The following is a 24,201-nucleotide window of genomic DNA, read 5'->3' as shown; positions in this document are numbered from 1 at the left end:
ACAGTCTATGTTCCAGCCTTTTCCTTTGCTTTAGATATGCCAGTGTGGAAAACCGCTCTAACAGAGGTATAGTTGCAAAGAGTGCATGACATCTAACAGCACTCTTTCTCATGCAGCTGTCCTTTGACATCACACAAAATCTGTTGCAAGAAACTGGCTGGAAATAGGCTACATCCTCTCCAGTTTTGTCAATCGTTACTTTAAATCCATATTTAACATAATCTTCACTGTATTTTCTTTCTCGTTTTTCACTATGTTTCCTCCGAAGTTGTAGGCCTAGCTTTGTCTGGAGAGCATGCAGCAGAAGCCTGTCCATCTGTCCATCTGTCCTGACATAGCGATCCTTGCTGGTGCTGACTAACTTCACCTTAGTTAGAAACAGTTAACAGCTCCACTCCACTCCAAATTTCACCAAACTAAGCTTCTTTTCAACGAAATCTCAATAACGTGAACTCCGTGCGAGATGCTGGTCTGTTTCGCGCAGAGACTGTAGCCTACCATAAGTGTGTATGTGACGTTGGGGACACAAAACATACGTAGCAAAGCACAGGATAGACCAGGGGTTCCCAAACTTTTCAACCCGCGACCCCCAAAATAACCGTGCCAGAGACTGGCAACCCCCACTATCCCTGGATGTGACTCAAAAACTAAAATAAAATGTGCGCACTGGTCATATGCACTAGGCTTATCCAAACACATGCTTAACAACAACACAAAAGAATAGAGCAGCCTGTTATGATTTTACTAAAATATAGAAATTTACTATATGATAAAAGCAGAATACCTTAGTCAAAAAATAATATCCATGTAACATGAGTGCACATTATTGTTGTCGTGCAAACTTAACTTTGAAACATTACTTTAATTTCCATTTTTACAGAAGAATATCTCAGTCAGGGTAATATCCACAAACTGTTGTAAACATATGTACATTGTTGCTGTGCAAATTTACAATTTGCATCATGTTTCAGCGTTAATCTCATCTAATGAGATGGATGCGTGCTATGCGCGGAACACAGCAAGTCCATTCTTGGTTTAATTGTGGAGACGGCCACACGGAGATCATCCTCCACATTTAGACGCAATCTGTATTTGTTTTTAATATATGTCAGTGCAGAGAAAGTCTTTTCTCACAGGTATGTGGAGCCAAACGGCGTCAGTACGTCCATCGCGGCCTTGAATAGCTGTGGATATTCCCTCTCGACTGAAATCCAGAACTCAGTCTTTAAAGTGCGGTCAAGTGACAGCTCTTTTATTTTTCCCAAATTTATTTGATTTATGGAAATCATTTCGCGACCCACCCCTCGGCGTCCTGCGACCCCCACTTTGGGAACCCATGGGATAGACCATGTGCAAAGCTAGCCTATCCTGTGTCAGTTTGAATCTCATCTCCTCTATAGTATTTTCAAGTTCAAAAATTCTGGAAATGGTTTGGAAAAATGAATGATGAAAACAAGTTATTAATTGTGAAATTACGTAGACTGGAATGCATATCACGGACCACCTGCAATGACGCTGCGGACCACCAGGGGGCCGCGGACCACCAGTTGAAAACCCCTGGGCTAGTTCAAACTTTTGGCAGCTTAAAAAAAGCTTAACTCGTGACACGCTGTTCGCCAACAGCAACATTCATCTTCTTTGTTTTCAAGTAGCAGGGAATTCAAGCCAAACCGTTGCAACTCTGCCATCAATCATTATTTTAAGCCCGCCTAATGACTCTATACACGATTTGATTGGCCCTATCGAAGTTTCATTTTTCCAGCTCGCAAGCCAATGGAGAGTTGTTAGACTAGCCCGGGTGAGTCTAGATTTCTAGGCTAAACTTGCTAACTAACTTAATGGTAAATTGCATCACCGTTAGCTCTGGGGTAGCAAAAATGAAAGTGTGCTGCCTTCATGTACAGGAGATCACAGTATCCACTGGAAGGCAGAGGGCAAAAGAGTGTAGAGCAAAACGTTTGCTTTTCCGATGTCTTCGTCCCCGCGAAAGTGTAGCAGGTGTGATAATTCCAAATCCCCACGTTATATTCCCATAGGAAAAATCTCAAGATACCGGATCTCCATATATGGGCAAAGATGGTAGCTTTTTTGTAGGCAAACTATAGGAGGTCTATTGTAAACGCTCCTAACCGCTGCGACTTGTGAAAAACATGGGGGTGAATGGCGTAGGGAGGAAGCACCTCCGTACTCAGAGGCGCCTTTATCAATGAACCAATCAGTGGAGTTGATTCTGCTGCCAATATCCAATCAGAAACTTAGGGTAATTGTCAAACTGTCAACTGTCAAAAGTTATTATACTGCAGAAAAGACGAGCATATGGGGACTTTTTCCCTTTCTCCCTGTGCCATTCCACTTTTTTACTCATAACTGTACTTATGGACATTCCCGACAAACACGGGACGTCCCCCGGACCTTATGCAGACATTCACAATGTCCCTGATTGGTCCCTAATGTCATGTTCTCTAGCGGACGTTCCGGTGATGTTATTGACGTCCGGAGAAAGTTATCCTTTGGTTATTGCGCGACGTCCGGGCAGGACTTTCTGAGGACGTCACCGTCAGGTCCCTCGGATGACACACGCATTTGGTGGGCCCGACAATAACGTTAGACCTGGGACATCAAGGGGACGTTTATTAAGTACATGGCAGCGGAGTTGAGAGAGCTCTGGCAACAGCCTGCAGGACGGAGACTTCCACATCCATGCGCGACTTCACGTTACACGTCATTACATAGCAACATTGAGGTCAGCTACAGTAGGATCAGCTACAAAGCATTCGGAAGAAATGCACCATTGGTAGCCACCAATGAAAGTAAGTAACATCTTTGGCTGTGTATGTAGCTGATAAAGTTTTCAATAACTGAATGAAACTGAACGAAAAGTTGTCAAATGATAACGTAACGTTCTGTAATTTTCCTCTGGGGATGAATAAAGTATCTATACACATATTACCAACCGTCACGTATGTCCAACCTCTTACGTGTATGTGTCACTTAATATTAATTTCTATACAAATCAAGACGGCGGATTCCTAAAGAAACGCAAGCACCCACACCATTCGTGTATCTAAATTAGCTATGTACCAAAAATGACATTTTACCGTGACTCGAAGAGCTGTAAACAGTGTTGTAAGGCTGCGTGTACAAATCCGCTTGGAGCTCCAGTGGAATTTTGATTTGCGACGAGAATTTTTGGTCTAACTGTTCATGTGCCGTGTGAAAGGGTGGAAGTAGACCAACCACCAGGCCAGCACTAACCTCCGAGCGTGGTAAACAAAATCGGATATTTCAGGGAGTAAAAGCCCTGGTAAGAACCAAACCAGATTTTGTTCAAATCTACACACCTATGGCTACTGAAAAATGTAAGGTTCATTTATCAAATGTTATTTTGAAGTATTAAAAAACATCGTCGTTTTAGAATTTTCTAACGAAATGGGTGATAATTGGAGGTGTTACGATACATTGCCAACCATTCCAACAACAGCTTTGAAGAAATGTACAAATAAAGATAAAATTGTCAACAGTATTATCAGTTAATAAATTTATAACCTTTGCTTCCAGACCCCACTGTGAGTACAAATGGGATCAGAAGGTTGAGCAGCATACTCTCTCGTCGTTCTTGATTGGTGAAAGGGGATATCACATGGCTTAGTGGGAAGTCATCCTTCAGAGCCTGTAGAGGGGAAAGTTTACATTAACATGGAAAATATTTAAAATCTGAAAATCAATTTACCCACTTTTTTTTTACTTTAAAAGACTTTTAAGGAAGGGCCCACAGTTAAGGATGAGCCCAGTTTTTTGTCCTGTGAGAATCAGACATATATATTTCGCTATGAGAACTGACTTCATTGATAGACAAAATAGTCTACAAAACACAGTGCTGGAAAGAGAGGAGAGCAGCTGCCTTCCAGAACCAAAGCTGGCAACACTAAGCATGAGACTCACGCAATTGAGACTCACGCAATTGACACTTATTTCACTCTCTCACACCACACATGCATTTCATCACACTATTTTTTTGCACATGCTTCCTCTGACATATTTGCAGAGGTGAAAGAAGGTTGTTACAGTCTGATACTACGTATCAGTAAAAGATTCAGTGACAGTAAGCAGTACTGGAAAGAGATATTTCCATATTCATCAGGAAATTCATAGCGACAATCATACAAGGCGCGATCAGATGCTATTTGCCACTTGTAAAACCCAAGGTGCAACAAAAGATTATGAAAATAAAATACAAATTTGTCACTAGAAATGTTATCAAATGTTAGTTTAACGTCAAAACTAATAAAAACGCAAATTACATCAGGTGCTCTTTCGCTTAGAGTTGAACTTTTTTCAATTGAAGGTGCTCAGAGCACCAATGCAAAAACACAAGGCGCAGCAGGCACACAAAACGAGAGCAAGAGGGGCTCGGGGCACTATGGAATGCCAAGAAGTTCAAAGACTCGCTTTGACATGTGTATTTTACATGTATTGTACTGTACACTTATGTCACATGTAAAGTATGTGTGACATGCATGTGTATTTGATGCATAATTCATGTGTGGTATGCGTAATATAAATTGCTGTGAAGTATGTGAAATACTTGTATATTTCATGCATTTCACATGTGAAATATGTGCAAAATACACATGCATGTCACTCATATTTTGTACATGTCACATAAGTGTACAATACAAATACGCATCAATTTTACATACTTATGAGCCATTTGGTCATGTTTTCATCAAGTGGTTAAGTGTATATATGATGCAATAAATGGCTCATAATATAAGTATATTTACTCTTTTGATCCCGTGAGGGAAATTTGGTCTCTGCATTTATCCCAATCCGTGAATTAGTGAAACACACTCAGCACACAGTGAACACACAGTGAGGTGAAGCACACACTAATCCCGGCGCAGTGAGCTGCTTGCAACAACAGCGGTGCTCGGGGAGCAGTGAGGGGTTAGGTGCCTTGCTCAAGGCCACTTCAGCCGTGCCTACTGGTCGGAGTTCGAACCGGCAACCCTCTGAAGCGCTAACCAGTAGGCCACGGCTGCCACACAATCATACAAAACAACAGTAAAAAGACGCCTCTCACTGCAACAACAGTGTCCTGTCTGATTGCTGTCTTCTGTATCTGTAAAATTACAACATTAATATAATACAAATTATTAATATATGTTTTATATATACAGTACTGTATATTCTGTAATATTCCATATATAATGAAAATATACAATCTCTAAAAGAACTGTGCCATAGTCAGTGTTGGGGAGTAACGGAATACATGTACCGGCATTACGTATTCAGAATACAAATTATGAGTAACTGTATTCCGATACAGTTACAAGATAAATAGTTGGTATTTAGAATACAGTTACATTGTTGAAATCAGTGGATTACATGACGATAGTTCTCTGTTTCATAAGTTTGTTCACTCTCTAAATAAATTAAGGCAACTCCATTTCCCAGAAGCTCCTGAAAGCAATCTATGATGAAATTGATGAAATTGTTTACATGTTTAAATCCAAGCCCCTCCGTCTTGCACTAGCCTCAAAACGCAGCCAGTGCGCATTATGGACGCGTCATCGGAGACCCTGAAATGACTGTTTGCACTGCAAATTAGGAGTAAAGTAAGTGGAGGTAACTCCTGTTCCTCACTGATCATGGTTCCTGATGTCTGTTCAAAGGATATTTTCCCATGTATTAATAGCTCAAGCTACTTCGGCCAATCGGTAACACAGTTTGCTAAGCAAGCAAAGCCTAGTTCACGTGTTGATTTAGACCTACAATAAAACCAATCTCTAAAATAGGCACTGCATTCTACGTTTTTTATTCTAACTTAAAATAGCTTTATGGATTATTATTTTTTTTAATTAGATCTACATTTACGTTTTAAAATGAATTATATGCTGCAGCCTCTGAAGAATTATTCTTGCGAGTAGGCCTAGCATATTTTAACGTGCGGTTTTTGATTGTCATTACGCGATCACGTTCATTTTCAGAGCACTGATAGTAGCCCATAGTGTTTACATTTACAGGTCATTTGCGTTCCACCTGTCATATGCACCTCTCACTTGTACTGGGTTGATGCCACCTAAAAATCTCACAGGCACACCTTAATTATAATTTCTGGCTACGCCCTTAAAGTAGCCTATTTATTTTGTTTGTTTTAATTAGCCTAGTCGCCTGTTGTAGTTTTAGTGGTCACCTTGCTATTTTAAAGTTGTATCAGGTAGCTTAGTTGACTTTACATTCTCCTATGTGGGCCTAACACTTCAGCCATTTGGAACAGAAGAACACACCAGAATGGGCCTGTTTAGTAGGCAATTCAAGCAGGAGTTTTGATGGCGAATACATTACATTTTATAAAATGCAATTCAATGCGCTTTTGAAAGTAATCAGATAGTGGAAGGCAAACGATAGAAGAATATGGAATTTACAACACACTTACTTTAACATCTTTGTAGTTTAATTCATTGCTGTGTTCTGAGTTTGGTAGTAATATAAACATGTCAGTGGCATTTTTGGGTCATGATCATAATTTGAGATAGTTAATAAAACTGGTGATGACGGCGCTAATATTGTTAGGACAGCTAGATAGCGTTAACATTACTAAATTAAAATCCATAAGTATTAGTGTATAGCCTGATGAAATACTCCCCCAACACACAGAAAACAAAACAAAACATCATTCTAAAAAAAAAGGATGTTATTTCATTCCAAACAATAAGGTGACAGTCGTGGAAGGGCATTACTAAGCTTAAATTTCACTATAATCAGCCAGCTGTGAGATGCGTCCCATTACAATCCATTGATCTGATTCCTCCTCTTGCTGTCCACTATGCTATTTTGCTGTGCCGTGCAAATAACATGATGTCACTTGCAAAACGTCAGTTGGGGGTGACGATGCTGTTACATTTCTTATGAAGAAGCTTAAATTGTTTTTCAGTGTAATTTAATGATATATGCCGCTAGGATAGCGATCAGGTTATAGGGTTAAATAGTTATTTGCCAAGTTAGAAGCATCTATGAGGACAATTTAAATAGTAAGTATATAAGCATATATATACTCTCATAAATTTGGTCTCTGCATTTATCCCAATCCGTGAATTAGTGAAACACACACAGCACACAGTGAACACACAGTGAGGTGAAGCACACACTAATCCCGGCGCAGTGAGCTGCTTGCAACAACAGTGGCGCTCGGGGAGCAGTGAGGGGTTAGGTGCCTTGCTCAAGGGCACTTCAGTCGTGCCTACTGGTCGGGGTTCGAACCGGCAACCCTCCGATTACAAGTCCGAAGCGCTAACGAGCAGGCCACGGCTGCCCCAAACATGTTTTTATTTTTATTTTTATAATTTAATATTTACTAGAAAAAAGACAAACTGAGGATATACCTGTATCTGCAGAGCTACAAGTCGCACCACTGCAGTGCTGAAAGGGAGGGGTGGAGACAGGTAGGGACTTAAGTGAAGCAGAGGTAAGCCATCAGCAACACTAGAGGGACCTACAACACCCATCACCTACATTAAAGAAAAAAGAGAAAACTGCATCACAACCAGAGCATGTGTGCTGATATCTGTTTATACAAGAGGTGTATTCAGGAAGATAAGCAGCTATTACTGCACTTGACATTTCTTAATGCTTGTAAACATTATGCAAATAATGAGACTGGTAAATGTGTTCATATATATCTTTAGGTCTTTTAAGTCTTTTGTTTACAAAAGTCCATGCATAAACTCATATAATAGGGGAATCATAAAACACTATCATTAGTAAATGTGTACATTACAGAAACATGCAAGTGTGTGAAAAGGAATTTCTTATTTGGGACACGTGAATAAAATGTCAAAATGATTCACTAAGTATTTACATGTATTCCCATATTTCCTTCTTCAAGAGGAGAAAATGGTATTACCAGGTTGACGCAGACATTAATGAGTGAGCGCAGATGAGGCAAGAAGGAGATGATTGGCTGTCGCTGCAATGTCAGACAGATCCCTTCAATCAGACTACTTGCTGCCTCCCATTCCACCTGCCGTCTGAACACACACACACACACGTACACACACCAACATAATCCTCAATTAGATAGTTGTTTACAACCCCGGGGTGGCGCTTGCCTATCCTTCCGAGGGGGGCATTGGGTGTCAACATTCTGCTTCTGATCTACAGTATAGGCAAGGTCAGGGGTGGGCAATTATTTTTTCCATGAGGCCACACAGAAAATATTGTGGAGGGCCAGGCCAAAAGGCTTAATTCAATTCTGCATAATATTAATTGTATTTCTTTATTAAAAAGCAGTAAATAGCATTGTTTTGACTAGCTGGTAAGAGTATATGTTATGGTTAAGCAATGGAAAAGTGAGGTTGCCTTACAAAAATGTAATTTATTCAACCAATTTTCTGAAAACAATGGTAGCCTAAACAAAATGTGAACATTTTTGACATTTGTGACTCATTATATTAGTGACCGGGGCCCAGGCAACGCTTTATTAGTAAGCATAAAAGTGGCACACAGAAGAGAAAAGAAAGACGAGAACTGGAGGAGACTGAATTGAATATTTTTTTTTTTAAACACCTCGAATGTTGCTGCTGACGTTAACGATTGAGTGGAATGGCTATACTCTCCATAGAGAACAGCAGAGCCAGGCAGTTGGGTTTCAACGATATCATCAATGATGGGCCATAGAGTGAACTTCTAAAGGGTAGCTTTTCGGTTCGGTTGCTTTTTTTTATGGAGTAGGCATATGTGAGGTGCACTTTCTGTGACCTGTTTGTGGAAGGCTATCTGACCGCTGCGCCACATAGAAAATGGTTTGCCTAAATTAATGTATTATTACCATTCTGACTACGGTTGTTTGAGTTTGTCAAGGCAGCTAACAAAGGCAACCTAGGTATATTGAACTTGCTTCATAGTATAGGCCACAGATTCTTTGATATTCATAAATTCAGAAGCTTTTTTCCCCTGATGAAGTCCTTTGTTTTGTTGGCAGTGTGCTTTGGGTCATTGTTCTGCTGCATGATAAATTTCCTCCCCATTAGTTTGAATGCATTTCTCCATAAATTGGCAGACAAAATATTTCTGTACACTTCTGAATTCATCAGTTAAATAATCAAAAAATATTAATGAGTCCGTTCCAGAAGCAGCCATGCACGCCCAAGCCATGACATTACCTCCACCATGCTTCACAGATCTTGCTTGTATGGTTCGGATCATAATCAGTTTTCTTTCTCCACACTTTCCATCACTTTGGTAGAGATTAATCTTGGTTTTATCAGTCCATAAGATTGTGTTCCATACTTTTTGGGCTCATCTCTGTACTTTCTGCAAATTCCAATCTGGCCTTCCGATTCTTACTGCCAATGAGTTTGTGTTTGCGTCTTATTGGTTTGCGTCTTGTGGTATGGCCTCTATAATTCTGCTCTCGGAGTCTTCTTCTAACAGTGGATTGTGATACCTTCACCCCTGCACTGTGGCGTCGTTGGTGATGTCACTTACTGATGTTGTGATGGGGTTTTCTTCACAGCTCTCACAATATTTCTGTCATCAACTACTATTGTTTTCCTTGGCCGACCTGGGGTGCGTTTCCCAAAACCATAGGTGCTAACCTGATAGCAACTTAGTTGGTCGGCAATGGGAAATTGCATTGCAACCAACACCAGTACACACCAGTAGTTTATTTCTTTTTCAGGACATTCCAAATTGTTGTGCTTGCTATGCCCAATGTTTGTCCAATGGCTCTGATCGATTTTCCTTATTTTCTCAGCTTCAAAATGGCTTGCTTTTCTGGTCTTCATGTTGGTTTATCCTCTTTAACAAGAAATGCAGTCTTTATAGGTTTAAACCAAGGATAAAAACTTATAGTCATGGAGAGCTATTTAATGTTTGAACAATAAATCTAAAAGGCAACACCTGGACATCAAGAAACAGTCAGTCACATGTTCCAATAGTTTTGCTCACTTGAAAAATGGGTGGGTTCAAACAAAGGGTGGTATGTTCTGAGTTGTTTAACACATCCAGATGTAAATACCAGGAAATAAAAGCTAAAATTCTAAACTCTTGTCTCATACTCATCTTTTGATCTTAAACCCAAATGCCATCAGTGAACAACAAAAACAAAGCAATTTGCCTTGCTGTTCCAATACTTTTGGAGGGGACTGTATTGCAGATGCAATTTTGCTTATGTGATAAAGGCTTACACTAAATTAGTTTACCAATATCTCCTGCCCTCAACCACCACCAGCCTACAAATCAGAAATGGTTACAAACAGAGTAGAGTTAAGCAGTTAACAAATACTGTACAACTGCCTGAATGTAACAAACTGACTGAAGAATATACAAAACACAAAATGAATAAAAAAAATATGTGGTTATGAAATTAACAAGATTACAAAATGAACAAGCATAAAAAAAAACAGGTGAGCTGACAGACCTGGAGCCCAGAGCCTGTGGGCGAGCGCACCTGAGCGTTGGCATCTTGTGGATCTTGTTGAACATTCTATCCAGGCGCTTTAGAATAAGGATGAGTGCAGGACGAACTGCCTCTGTCGACCAATCAGTGATGGGCAACATCTCCATTATGTAGCGACGCAGCCCACGACTCTCCATGGTCAGTGTGTCATATGGCGCCAGCTTCAACAAGGAGTGGGCAATCTCAGCCAATCTGTGCTCACACAAAGACATAGGATATACAGTTAAGAACAAAATTATTCATACCCCTGGCAAATATTGATGTAATGTTGCTTTTCTCTTGACCAATATGTTTGTTCTGACTGAAAATGACACTGCCACATGCCAAAAGGTTGTAAGACAATGTGGTAGAAAACATGGAATCAAAAAAATAATTGTGTTTATCTTTTTTAACATTTTTATGAAAAATGGCATGTCGAAAATTATTCATACCCTTTTTAAATAATCAATCATCATCAAGGAAGCTGGGAAACTATGGCAATTTAAGTGTAACAAACTTTATTTTCTGCCATTTGTCCCTTGAAAATATGATGTGAAAATATGAAAATAAGATATTCCATAAATTCAATTCTTCAACTTTCCAATCCTCTGCCGATTTACTACTGCACCGTACTATGCCACATCAAAAACCATGCTCTGTGGGGAAATGAGCGTACGCCTGTCCTACGCCTGTTTTATGTCATATGTTAGTTTCATAAATGAGGGCCATTGTGCACATAAAAACATGCCATGTTATCTATGATCAGGCCACACTTGGGTAAACCACTGCTAGAGCGGAAAATGGTAAATTGCACTTTTCCGTGTCATACATTTTCATTCATGGGAAAGTCAGGGAAAAAGTGGGTGTTTCCTGTAAAACGATGAGAGGTAAAACGTAAAGTGTATATGTAATATATCTCTCGTCATCAATAGATTGTGTTTTCTATATTTATCTTTATAGTGCATAATGGGTACTGGCAAGGCCGTAGCCAGGATTTTTAAAATACTGAGGTCAGGGGCTAGAAATTTTGGGCACCCCAAAATGTTAGGAGGTTCTTCCAAGCCCTCCGGTCCTTTTTCCAATAAAGACGTAGAACCATGGATTTGTTCATTTTATAACATGTTTTGTTCATAACTTGTACCAACACACTTTTCCACAGTATTCAAGAGCCTTCTCCCAAATTGGCTCTTGTCCCGGTCTCCTGTGTTGGATTTCTTAAAATAACAAATCTCTAAATTACTGACCAATAATTTATATAATTTGACGATGTTATGTTTGGTCCATGAGATAATATCCATCACAACATTAATTATCCATCCTATATAACATTGATATAGCTTAATTTTCAATCTCAACTGAATTTCAACATAACATTTTCATTACAGGTTAGCATTTCATTGCCTTATTACATTTCAGAGCCTTATTACATCTTTATTTTATTCAACTCTTTCAGCGATAGCCAAGTCGACACTTTCGCTTTGAAATGTCGGAGGTATCTGCAATGACGTGTCACGTGACGGTGTAAGGATAATTGTCACGTTGGATATTCGTACTTAATAAATGAAACTAATCTTGAAGAAAAACATACTGAGGACATGACATGAGGCATATGGTAGCTACGGCCATGCCCATGTATGTTTGAAAAGTACTTGTGAAAACGCCCCTCTATTTTGCAGTGAAAATTTCTGTTTAGGCTCTAACTGGTGTAGGCTAATCCAAATTGTGGTTAATTGTGTCAATATGAGAAACTTTCAGAGACAACAGAATCGGTATTCAGAGAAGCAGTTGTACTTCTTTCACTATGTCAAAAATAACCTTAACTTTTGTTTGCCTTTCTAATGTCTTACTTCCACTTAACTTTCCTACCTGCTAGACTAAAAAAATCTGTCATGGCAAACGTGCACAAATATTTTTTTTTAAGTAAAGTAGAACTACTGCTCTGCATTATCTCTCTGCTTGTCTTCTTATCATGTACAGTGGGTCCCATTTAGATGTGGCCACTTCAATCACTTTCCATGATTCACGCAGCTGCATGAAATGTATTACACTTTTCGCCACGAGGTGGAAGCCGCTGTAGCATTGCCGGTAAACAGGGCAGCGGACTGCATTCAGAGGAATTGCAAGCGGCAGTGTGATTGATACTGTAAGCCAAAGGAGATTTTATTTGGGTCGCCAGCATAGCCTAGTGACAATTAATGTTGTGTAATAGGTCTAGTTTATACCTTATATAGCTTAGGAAAGCTAACAGCTTTCTATTAGGATCCAGTTTGTTAACAGTCACGGTTTTGTCATAACTCCCTCTGTGCATTTTTGCCTTTAGAATAGCTCTGAAACTGGGGGGTGAACACGTCGCAGAGGAGACACAAGAGCGTGGATATCTCACTCGCAAAATGAAACAATATTTCTGTCGGGCGCCTACCATGGACCTCACAGTTGCAAAATTCAAAGGACATGAATCAGCCTATATTTGCAGAAACAATAACGGACAACAGCTCTTCAACTTGGCCCGTTAAAATCTAAAAAGTATAATTTTAAATCATAAAAAAATGTGCTGTCAACAACTAAGCAGACACCCATATACATCTATGATAGACCAGGACATACTGTAAGGCTATATTACAGTACATTTGCGTCATAGGCTGCAGATAGCCTACCAGTAGTTTGAATTGTAGATAGGCCTATACTCTTTAAAGTTAATAGCAGTCTCCTCACACATAAAACATGTGAGAATCACGCGTGAAACCGGACAATTCGAAGTAGTACCCACTGTATTGTGTTATATGACCACTAAACTTTTGATTCCTTTTAATGTCGTCAGTTGACTCCATTCACTATGATTGAAGTATAGCCTACCATTCAGTTGTGGGCATCACACATTGCGCTAGAAGGCAGAGAAAGGTGCTGATTATGTGATGAGCTTCAAGTATGATAAATTCCACGTAAAATGAAGAAGCAAAGCATGCATCTGCAGACTGGCAAAAGCGCTGATTATACTCTGTTCACAAATGTACATAAATCAGGCCCTGCATTTCATGGGATGTGCATGTCCTGCGTAATCTTGTTAAAGTCAGCACCCATTATGCACTATAAAGATAAATAAAGAAACACTATCTATTGATGACAAGAGAGATGTATTATTAAGAAAAGCATTTTGAACCTCATGTGTGATTTGATGTCCAGAAGCTCTAGAGCAGTTACGCGTGGCTCTCCTGCAACATTCTGAAGAATCTTGAGCCTGGGGCCACTGTGCTTGTAGAACTCAGTGCAAATGTTAAGCAGAGACTCTCGTGGTCGTCTGAACTCCTCACGTGCAATCCTCTCATCAAGCTCCTCGCGTGGAACACCTTGACCCTCCTCCAGCAGATTCAGGTCATCACTAAAAATATATGGACAGTGCACACACATATAAAGTTGTAATTTAAAATTGCAATGCACACCATTAACAAGCTTTGGCTGTTCAGCTTCAAATGAGAGTCAGGGGACATTCATGGAAATATGTTTGAATTACAATATAACAACATATAAATATACATCATAGATTTTTTCGCTGATCTACAGCATGTAATTAATGTCAGTTCTGTATGATTCCAGTTGTTTTTGATTGTCAAAGTAATTTGCGGAGCTCAGCAGCAAATGGGGAGAAAAAAACAAGACAGGTGTGACTTCCCATTGAAACTGATTGTGGTCAACCAGTGCATGCATGTTGCTATCTCTTTGTATGTGTCAGGACCCTGTCAGACCAACCAGTATGTCACCACTATAATGTAACTGGCAATGAAATAAATGTTTTATGTCCTTGCCTTCCATGGTCTAGGTAACGTGAATGAAATATGGTAAAATGGTAACACTTTCAACAACCCCATTTCCAAAACAAGTTGAGATGCTGTGTAACCTTTTTAATAAAAAGAAGAATGTGATAATCTGCAAATCATGGAAACCCACAAGTCACAAACTCATAAACCTCCTACAATGGCTTGCAAAATTATTCAACCCTCTTGGATATTTCCTCTTTTATTGCTTTAATAAGTGGAATCTTTGTCAATTTAATTTGGCCTTTTTTAGAATAATTTACAAAAATCCACTCTTTACAGAGATCGAATGGAGTCTCACTTCCAACTGAATGACCACCGACGCTTATGGCAAAGACTAAAGATGATCAGCGACTTCGGCAGCAAATCCATCACTTCTGGTAGGCCTCCCACTGACTATGACTATGCACGCTTCGAGAAGGTTTCGCGCAATACCACCACCGTCAGCTGTGTTGAGGAGCAGCTTAGACAGAGACGAGTATGTGATCTCCATGTCGGAGGACGTGGTTTGGAAAGCTTTAACAGAGAAGAGTTAAAAGAGTTAACATCAGGAAGGCAGCTGGCCCTGGTTGCGTGTTGAGATCCTGTACTGATCAGCTGTTTGGAGTCTTTACATCTATCTTCAATGTCTCTTTAACTCAGTCAGTGGTACCGACTTGTTTTAAACAATCTGTTATAGTCCTGGTGCCAAAAAATAACAAGCCCTCATGTCTGAATGACTATCGACCTATAGCCCTCACATCACTAGTGATGAAGGTGTTTGGAGATTTATTAAAAACATCATCTGCTCCTCCATCCCCAACACTATTGACCCACTGCATTTGCTTACCGATCTAATAATCTACTGAGGATGCCATCTCTCATGTCCTTCATACCACCCTTAGGCATATTGACAGTGGAAAAGGGAATTATGTGAGGCTGCTGTTTATTGATTATAGTTCAGCTTTCAACACTATTGTTCCTCACATGCTGGACTCTAAGCTCAAAGACCTAGGAGTAATTACCCCCCTAGTGACTGGGTTTTGAATTTTCTTTCTGGCAGAAACCAGATAGTGAGAATGGGCCAGCTCACCTCTAATTCCATCATTCTGAATACAGGAGCTCCAAAGGGCTGTGTCTTGAGCCCGCTGCTCTACTCTCTCTACACCTATGACTATGGGTCATCTCACAGCTCCACTTCCATCGTTAAGTTTGCTGATGATACAGTAGTCCAGGGCCTCATCTCCAACAATGACGAGACTGCCTTCTTGGAAAAGCTGATTGCCTGGTGTCAGGCAAACTGTCTCCAACTAAATGTCAGCAAAACCAAGGAGCTAATTGTAGACTTCAGAAAGAGGCAGTAGCAGACTTACACCCTTCTTGATTGATGGAACACAGGTAGAGAGAGTTAGTGGTTTTAAATACAGTATCTGGGAGTACATATCTCTGAGGACCTGACCAGCGCTTCTCTCCCCTCCCTGCATGATATATATCAGCCGATGCAAGAACAGAGCCACTAAAATCATAAAGGACTCCACCCATCCCAGTAACTGTCTGTCCAGTTTGTTGAAGTCAGGCAAGCGCTTCTGCAGTTTGATGGCCAAAACTGAGAGACTAAAAAAAGCTATTTCCCTCGTCATTAGACTCCTCAACATGGACATGTCAACTCTAATGAATACCACTCTATCCCAATTTAATAACATTATTATTTATTATGTATTATTATGATTATTATTATTCATGTTACTTTATTATTTTATTGAATTATTTATTCTTAACTTGTGCTTTTAATCATATCTGTTTTACTTAGATTATTTCTACTTTACAGTCATAAAGCTAACCAGGCTTACATTTCACTGCTTGTTATGTAAGGGATAATGTATAGAACGCCAGTCATTATTGGGAAAATAAGTCCCGACAGGGCGAACCGGACCCTGACGCGCCAGCGGAGGGGTCTTGCTTCGCCCTGAAGGGACTTATTTTCCCAATAATGATCGGCGTTCTATACATTATCCCGCTTATTATACGGCTACTTGCCAAAACTAAAACTCCACAATATGTCTCTTTACACTTATTTGTTACCTTTTTGTTGTGGCTTTTGCTGAGAAACAAATAGTTCGCAACACACACTGAAGTTGAATCAAACATTCTTTAGAACACAGCTGATCAACCGTCTGCTTTCACTTTTGAATGAAGTTCCAATGCAAGAAGTGACCGGACTACTTGCGGAGTGATATGAAAAACTCAGCAGCACAAAACCCGTTGCCATTGACAGCGGTAATTATATGTTTGCAGCGGTAATTACATGAAAATATTTTACCGTAGAATGTAAAATCCCATTCAAGTCAATGGAGCGTTCTACTAGCATTGTGAAGAGCCGTATAATAAATACTGATATAACTGTGTATGTCTCTGAACTCTCTATCTCTGAATGTCCTAGACTGGCAGAGCCCTAGCTTGAATCCCATTGAACATCTCTGGAGGGATTTGAAAATGGCTGTGCTCCCAATCCAACACTCCCAATCCAATCTGATAGAGCTCGAGAGGTTCTGTAAAGAGGAATGGGCAAAACTGGCCAAATATGGGTGTGCCAAGCTTGTGGCTTCATATTCCAAAAGAGAGGCTGTAATTGCTGCCAAAGGTGCCACAACAAAATATTGAGCAAAGGCTGTGAATACTTATGTACATATTATATTTTCGTTCTTTATTTCTGATAAATTTGCAAACATTTAAAACATTTTCATGTTGTCATTATGGGGTATTGTGTGTAGAATTTTGAGGAAAAAAATGATTGAATCCATTTTGGAATAAGGCTGTAACATAACAAAATGTGGAAAAAGTGAAGCGCTGTGAATACTTTCCGTATGCACTGTCTGCATGTCCTGTTTGCTCTGTTTGTTTAATATCCCATGATTTTCAAATTCACACTACTCTAACACACACACACACACACACATATATATATATATATATATATATATATATATATATATATATATATATATATATATATATTTATGGTCTTTTGCTTATTTTCTCCTCTTGGTTTTACCTTAAAATAAATAATTTGGACAAAGAGTTATTCTTCATAGATGGTGTATGCTTGTGAAATTGTTTACTCACCAATCTGAATGCATGTTTGGCCACTTATCAACAATTACCTCTTAGCAGTCTTAATAGTCTCACCGTGTGTGGGCTCCTCCAGACAGAGTGTGGTTGGCAGCAGTAGCTCCTTTATGACCTTGATCACAACGACTCAGCTGAGGGGCTGTCATCGGTCTACAGAGAAGAATATTCTGAATTATATTAGGGCATACAGTTTGTGATATCCTTTCAACTCAGTAAAAAAAAATAGTAGCACAAAAGTCTAAAAATAGTAAACTAACTTCCTAGCTGGAAATTTGCTAACATGCTGTCTTTTGGTGATACTCTCCAATGTCGTGCTGTGAATGTTTTTCTATCATTTTTTGCAGTGTGTTCCCACCACACATAACATACAGCATCCTGGATTGCACGAACTTCCAATTCATGCACAAAGCCCTGCGCACAAAAATATCAGACACAAGAACAGCTTCTTTCCCACTGCCATCACTCGCCTGAACTGCGGATAAGTGGGGTCATCACATTCTTTATCATTCCAATATGCATCTTGCACACTACATTTGCACCATTACTTTTTGCACTTTACATCCTACTCCATGTGTGTGATGTCTTGATATGTCTTACTTGTATATTTGTATTTTTGTATATTATGTTGATATGTGCCTATATGTATATTGTTGTCTCTATTGTACAGTATGTGTCTAATATTACTATTTGTCTACTGAATGTAAAAGTTACTAATACATGTCTATTTGTTACTACTACATTTCTATTTGTTGAATATATAGAGAGCTAACAGCCTACCGAAGTTAAATTCCTTTTGTACGTAAGTATACCTGGCCAATAAACCTGATTCTGATTTTGATGCACAGAAGGCTCTTAAGCCAGCTCATTTATTTCCGATGGAGCATTAGCTGTGTTGTAACAGCATCTTCTGTTATATTCTGCTCCTTGCATGTTCACTCCGACACTGAATATCTTGTTTGCCCAATAATAAAAATTTTGATACACCCATAAAAATCTTTCTACATCATAACATGCTGATTCACTAGGTGCAACACCCAACCGGGTCTGTGTAGTCTTCTGTGCATATGGTCCACTGTGTAGCAACTGTCTTCCAGTCGCAAAAGACAGGAAAGCTGTGTCCTACTTTCTCTACCAGATAAGCAACTGGTATGGGAAAAGGCATAATTAGATCACTGCGTTCTCTAGTCTAATCCAGTTTTTAGTAAGGGCAAGTAACTGAGGTGATAACTGTGATGCCAGTATAGGAATGAAATTCGCATTATTAACTTGCTCCTCTCCTCATATCTTAAACTTGATTTAGATTCTCATGGTTTACAAACTCCCTAGCGCCATTATGTAAATTAAATTGTGTATGTTTCTGAACTGTGTGTGTGTGTGTGTGTGTGTGTGTGTGTGTGAGAGAGAGAGTGTGTGTGTGTGTGTGTGTGTTTGTGCATTTTAACTCAATTACTGTACCGTGTCAAAGCCTCCACACTATAGAGTAAGGCCTGGAGTGATGTAGCAAGCGCTGCAATGGCAGCAATCTCATCCCTTGCTGCACATGCAGATTCCAGTGCCACTGTGTTCTTCTTAAGTTTCTGCAGGTAGCATGGCACCAATGCTTCTAGAACCATCAGCATCTGTAGACTAAACACAACAATATTTGCATTATGTAGTCAATGTAATTACAGTGCATGAAAATGCACTGTACTGTTCTTCCTAGGCAACTTCTTATTACAGTGCATGAAAATGCACTGTACTGTTCTTCCAAGGCAACAACAACAAAAGCGTATTATTATTATTCCGCTTACCACTTTTTCCATAACATAATTTCTCTTGAACAGTTTAACTTAGAAACTTTGTCAAACTTTGTAACGGGTCTTCAAACGGACCAAGCTGCTATGTCTTTTCAACTTTGAAACTTTTATACTTTTTAAACTATTAAAGAAAAACTTTTTAAAAATCCCCATAGACTTAAACATTGCCGATTGTGACATCATAATACGGCCATTAAGCAATTAGAATCCTATGGCAGGTGTTCAGGCCACCTGCAGCCTCAGGCTTTAAGCATTCAATCTGGGTCAATTAAGACTACACATCCTATTCAACTGTGTCCTCTGCCCAAAACTGTTTCAAAATAAAAGTCCTCACTACAATAATCCACTGTTAAACAATGTAACCCATTAAACTACTGAACTTTTTACATTCAACTTTTAAACGGTCCACTTTTAAACTATCATTAAACTATCTATCTATTAAACTAGCTGTCTATCAACAACTTTTAAACTATATACATTCAACTTTTAAACAGTCTACTTTTAAACTATTATTAAACTATCTATTAAACTAGCTGTCTATCAACAACTTTTAACTTGTCATCAACTATGTCAACACTTGTCATCAACTATGACTCCTACCCACTGTAGCTAGTTAGCATGGTTAGCATAGTTAGCATGTTAACATTGCTAGCATTGTTGACATTTTTAGCAAAACTGCTAAAAATGATTAGCTAGGTTAGCTAAGTCACATGGTTAGCATAGTTAGCATGTTAGCGTGCTAGTTAGCATAGTTAGCATAACAACTAAAAACTAGAAATGCAATTCCAAGGAATTACCAGTGCATGAAAATGCTAAAGTTGTGATGTAAAATATCATGTATCATAGTTAAAATAGATGGTTACTACGGTGATGCTAGGATAGACATGGTGGCTGCATAGCTTAATAAAAGTTGATAGTTTAAAAGTAGACTGTTTAAAAGCTGAATGTAGATAGTTTAAAAGTTGTTGACAGACTGGAAGTTTAATGAATGTGTATAGGTAGATATTTGACGATAAGTTGTTAGCATTGTTAGCATGGTAGTTAGCATAGTTAGCATAACTACTAAAAATGATTAGCTAGGTTAGCTAAGTCACATGGTTAGCATAATTAACATGTTAGCATTGTTAGCATGCTAGTTAGCATAGTTACCATAACTACTAAAAATTATAAGCTAGGTTAGCTAAGTCACATGGTTAACATAGTTAGCATTGCTAGCACTGCTATAAAACATTAGCTAAGTAGCATGGTTAGCATAGTTACAAATCTTAGCATAACTGCTAGCAAACATTAGAGCCATTCCAACTTTCAGTTATCGTCAAATATCTACCTATACACAGCCATTAAACTATTTGAATATCAACATTCATTAAACTTCCAGTCTGTCAACAACTTTTAAACTATTTACCTTCAACTTTTAACCGGTCTATTTTTAAACTATCATTAAACTATCTATTAAACTAGCTGTCTATCAACAACTTTTAATCTATCTACTGTCTATCAACAACTTTTAAACTATCTACATTCAGCTTTTAAACAGTCTACTTTTAAACTATCAACTTTTATTAAGCTATGCAACCACCATGTCTATCCTAGCATCACCGTAGTAACCATCTCTGTATTATCTGTTTTAACTATACATGATATTTTACATCACAACTTTAGCATTTTCGTGCACTGGTAATTCCTTGGAATTGCATTTCTAGTTGTAATTACAGTACATGAAAATGCACTGCACTGTTATCACTATATTTTTTCTTATTACAGTGCATGCAAATGCACCACTTTTAGCAACCACTTTTATATCATAGTAACCACTATGATTACCCTAGGAACACCCGAGCAACCATCTAAACTACCCTAGCAACAACCTACAGTGGGTCCCGGTTAAAAATTGACACTTCATTCACGATCAAGGTGATTCACGCAGCTGGGTGAAATGTAAGTACAACTGCAGCAGCTTGGGGGCAGCATAGTCCGCTGTGGTGTTCAGCGGTCGAACCGGACGGAGCGTTCGACAGCAAGGGCTGTGATTGGCCGAGTTTTCAGTGTGTTTCTCTGTGTTTTTAGCAGCGGCTGCAACATGCTAGTCCACTGTAGCCTATAAGCTTTGTACATACTGTAATGTTAAACATAGTTTTGGATTCAGTGGCAAGATTTCTTGATTGTACAGTGCCTGTCTCTCAGTAATGTTTTAAAATGAGAGCTTTGTCAGCTGGCAGTAGGCTACTTTGTCGGCAGTCATGAGAAGTTTGCTTGCTAACAGAACATAAATATGCTGCCCAGAAACCTTGTGAATAGTTCTGATTTTTTTTACTACACTAACGAGGTTGAAATATAGCCTTTGTCTACAGCATCTCCTTAACAGTAATGTTAACAAAATGACAGCATTCATATGACAAAGGAAAACGAATTCGGTCACTCAAGACTGTGTGTAGGCTACAGTCCTACCCAATGGGCCTACTCAAAGCAGATAGCGTTGTCTGACGGTCGAGTGGATTAATGCACGTATTTCCAGAACAGGTCTGCAACTTTCAGGCAGTTCTGAGTTCGAATCTAGGCAGGAGTGATGATGCATACGGTTTTCCTTTAGAAATCTTTTTTTTTTAATCAAAGTTGTACCCTACTACAGACATTCGATGAAGTGTTCTGCAATGAGTCTGTTTTTAACCCAGCTAAAAGATAGCCCAGTAAATTAACTAAACTTATCCCAGTAGCAAACAGTTTTTCTGGATGTAGGCTACTTTGAAACTTCTGCCGGGTAATGGGAGCATTTGTTTTTAAAAAATAGGCCTAACTTGCATCTTTCTATTCCATAAGCTACATTAAGGTTTTTCACGTCAAGGTGGTATTTGTTGTTACTGTACATTAGCTTCAGAAACACCGCTTCAGAAAGCTGCAGGGGAGCAGCGCGGGGCACAAAGTAATGCGGGGTTAAATGTAACATGGACTTTTTTCCTAGTTGCAAATGGTTGATCGGGGCATGCTTGGTCAGTTAACCACATTACTATGAGATGGTGTTCCCCAAATTTTCAGTCAGTATGGACGTGTTTTCACGTAGATCTACAGCAAAACGTCTTTTGAAGGCATCAAAGTAAATAGGTGGTAGGCTAGGCCTACTTGTCTTTCGATTGAGTTGTGGGTGCAGCTCACTGACTAATAATCGTCTTGTAGGCTAAAAATGAACACCGTTTTGAAACATGTAGTCAACACATAGCAGGAGCTATCTTATCTTAAAAGAAACGTGACCCAGTGGGGTTAGTTGTAACGCACTGTTACAACTGTAGGCTGATTGCAATACAAAAATATGTGCGTGTTAGTTTAGTTAGTTTTGTGACACTTTTGCCTCAAAAATGGCAAGATTGACCTTGGTTAGACTTTTATGTTTTGTTTTGGAAAATGTTTTGCACGTCTGTTTTGTTCAATAACAAGTGTTGCTTGTTAAAACATATGACTAGTGAAACTCAAATGATTTTAGAAATATTTAGCCAAAGCCAAAAAGTGTTACTTTGTGCCCCGCGCTCCCCCACTGCTTGTGAAAGAAGTGGGGTGGGGAGGGTGGCTTAACGTGAAAAAGCTTAATGTCCCAAAAGGCAACAAGTCGTTTTACTCCCTGCAGGTCTTCATAATGGAAGTGGGGGGAGGGTATGGGATAACCAGAGCCGTCTTCGCTGGAGCTGGGCTATGGACGGACTAAGCCTATGTGCAGAGTTCCTGACACAAGAAAAAGTGCGTGGTCCACCATGAAAGCCTTATCCCTCACCCGCGCATCCTAAATGGAAAAAAGACCATAATGTCATTATAAGACTTAGTTTTCTGTCTTTGACTTAGCCTATTTTATGGAAACGATTGGGAAGAACATTTGTGCTATTCAGAAAGCATCTTCTATCGTCTTTCCAGGCGCACACAGCTTGTTACCATATAGCCTATCGACTGCCTTAACAGATGGGTTTGGCCTCACAGCGAACTCAACCCTCTTGTTGCTTGCAGTTTGTGAAATAAAGCGATGCAGATTATTTCTGATGAATTGCGTCTTTTGATGTCTTTTGCAACATCTGCTTGTTAGGCTGGGCTACTGTCAATGTACTATAGCCTACAGGTAAATGTTCAACAATTGCTGGTGTAGGCCTACAGGCTATAATCAATTAGCTAAATCATTTGTCCAGCTGGTTAAACATTTTTTCGTGCTACATTCAAACGCAAAAAGTGCTTTGATATATTTTTCGTTGTCGTTTGAACGGCAATCAGGCATGTTGCGGTTGCAATTTAAGTGAAATAGCCTATATACAATATCCCAACCTATCCCACTCTGATATTTAGAGGTTTTTGTTAAGATAAAATTCTTATTTAAATTTTGGGTTCGGCAAAGGATATTTTTTGCCTTTTTTATTCATGCCCTTTACAACTATGTTTATCCGCCCTGGCAAACTTCGACTACTGCATGATGATACAGCTTTTATTACACAACTGAGAAATAGGCGATTGGGCTCATCCTTTACAGCAACAGGACACAATATCCCTCACTCTGCCGCCACTTGTTGCCTTCATATTTTTCTTTTCAAATTTGTGATATCACTCAAGTCTTGCTTTAGTTAATTAGCAAGTTACTACCAGAAGCCAAAAATCTGACTCTCTCACTAGCTCAAAAATGCTGTCATGTAGGCTACTTTCTAAATATTCAACAATCGGAAGCAGCTGCAATTGTAACAGGATATTTTAAAAGAGACCTTTATTGAAGCGCTGCGCAGCTAGCGCACCCTCCTTCACAATGTTGAATGGTGACACGCACACAACTTGCAAAACATTGAACTGCTTTGAGTGAAGTGCGCTTGCGAGTTGCGTTCCTTCTGTAATTAATTATACTAGATGCTCTTCTTCCCACTGAAAACAGTGGCAGTCCTAGCTTGTAGCCTATAGCCTAACATATTTCTTGGAATCAATTTGTGGTGTGATTGACATCAGACTAGTCATTAGCTAGTTAGTTGTGCACTGTTTCCCGCTCACTAGTAAGGTAACAAACAGCCTACTCCTATGAATTTTTTGCCAATAT

General features: G+C 39.2%; 1 protein-coding gene across 18 annotated transcripts in view; it reads right to left on the bottom strand.

Annotated features, from left to right (window-relative positions):
- LOC125310846 (protein unc-80 homolog) overlaps positions 1-24,201 on the bottom strand; it is a 285,921-nt gene that overhangs the window by 48,272 nt on the left and 213,448 nt on the right. For 14 of the 18 annotated variants that reach the window (XM_048268581.1, XM_048268576.1, XM_048268580.1 and 11 more), the window contains 7 exons: positions 18,814-18,984; positions 17,416-17,508; positions 13,599-13,817; positions 10,424-10,654; positions 7,907-8,030; positions 7,386-7,511; positions 3,547-3,670 (listed from right to left, as the gene is read on the bottom strand). In XM_048268581.1, the coding sequence (XP_048124538.1) occupies positions 3,547-3,670; positions 7,386-7,511; positions 7,907-8,030; positions 10,424-10,654; positions 13,599-13,817; positions 17,416-17,508; positions 18,814-18,984 (1,088 nt within the window). The remainder of the gene's footprint in view (positions 1-3,546; positions 3,671-7,385; positions 7,512-7,906; positions 8,031-10,423; positions 10,655-13,598; positions 13,818-17,415; positions 17,509-18,813; positions 18,985-24,201) is intronic. The other 4 variants (XM_048268582.1, XM_048268588.1, XM_048268594.1 and 1 more) reach the window with 1 other exon arrangement.

Source organism: Alosa alosa, chromosome 17 (genome assembly GCF_017589495.1).
Source record: "Alosa alosa isolate M-15738 ecotype Scorff River chromosome 17, AALO_Geno_1.1, whole genome shotgun sequence".
NCBI lineage: Eukaryota > Metazoa > Chordata > Actinopteri > Clupeiformes > Clupeidae > Alosa > Alosa alosa.
Note: the sequence above shows the minus strand (reverse complement) of the source record. Positions and strands in the feature narration are given on the sequence as shown.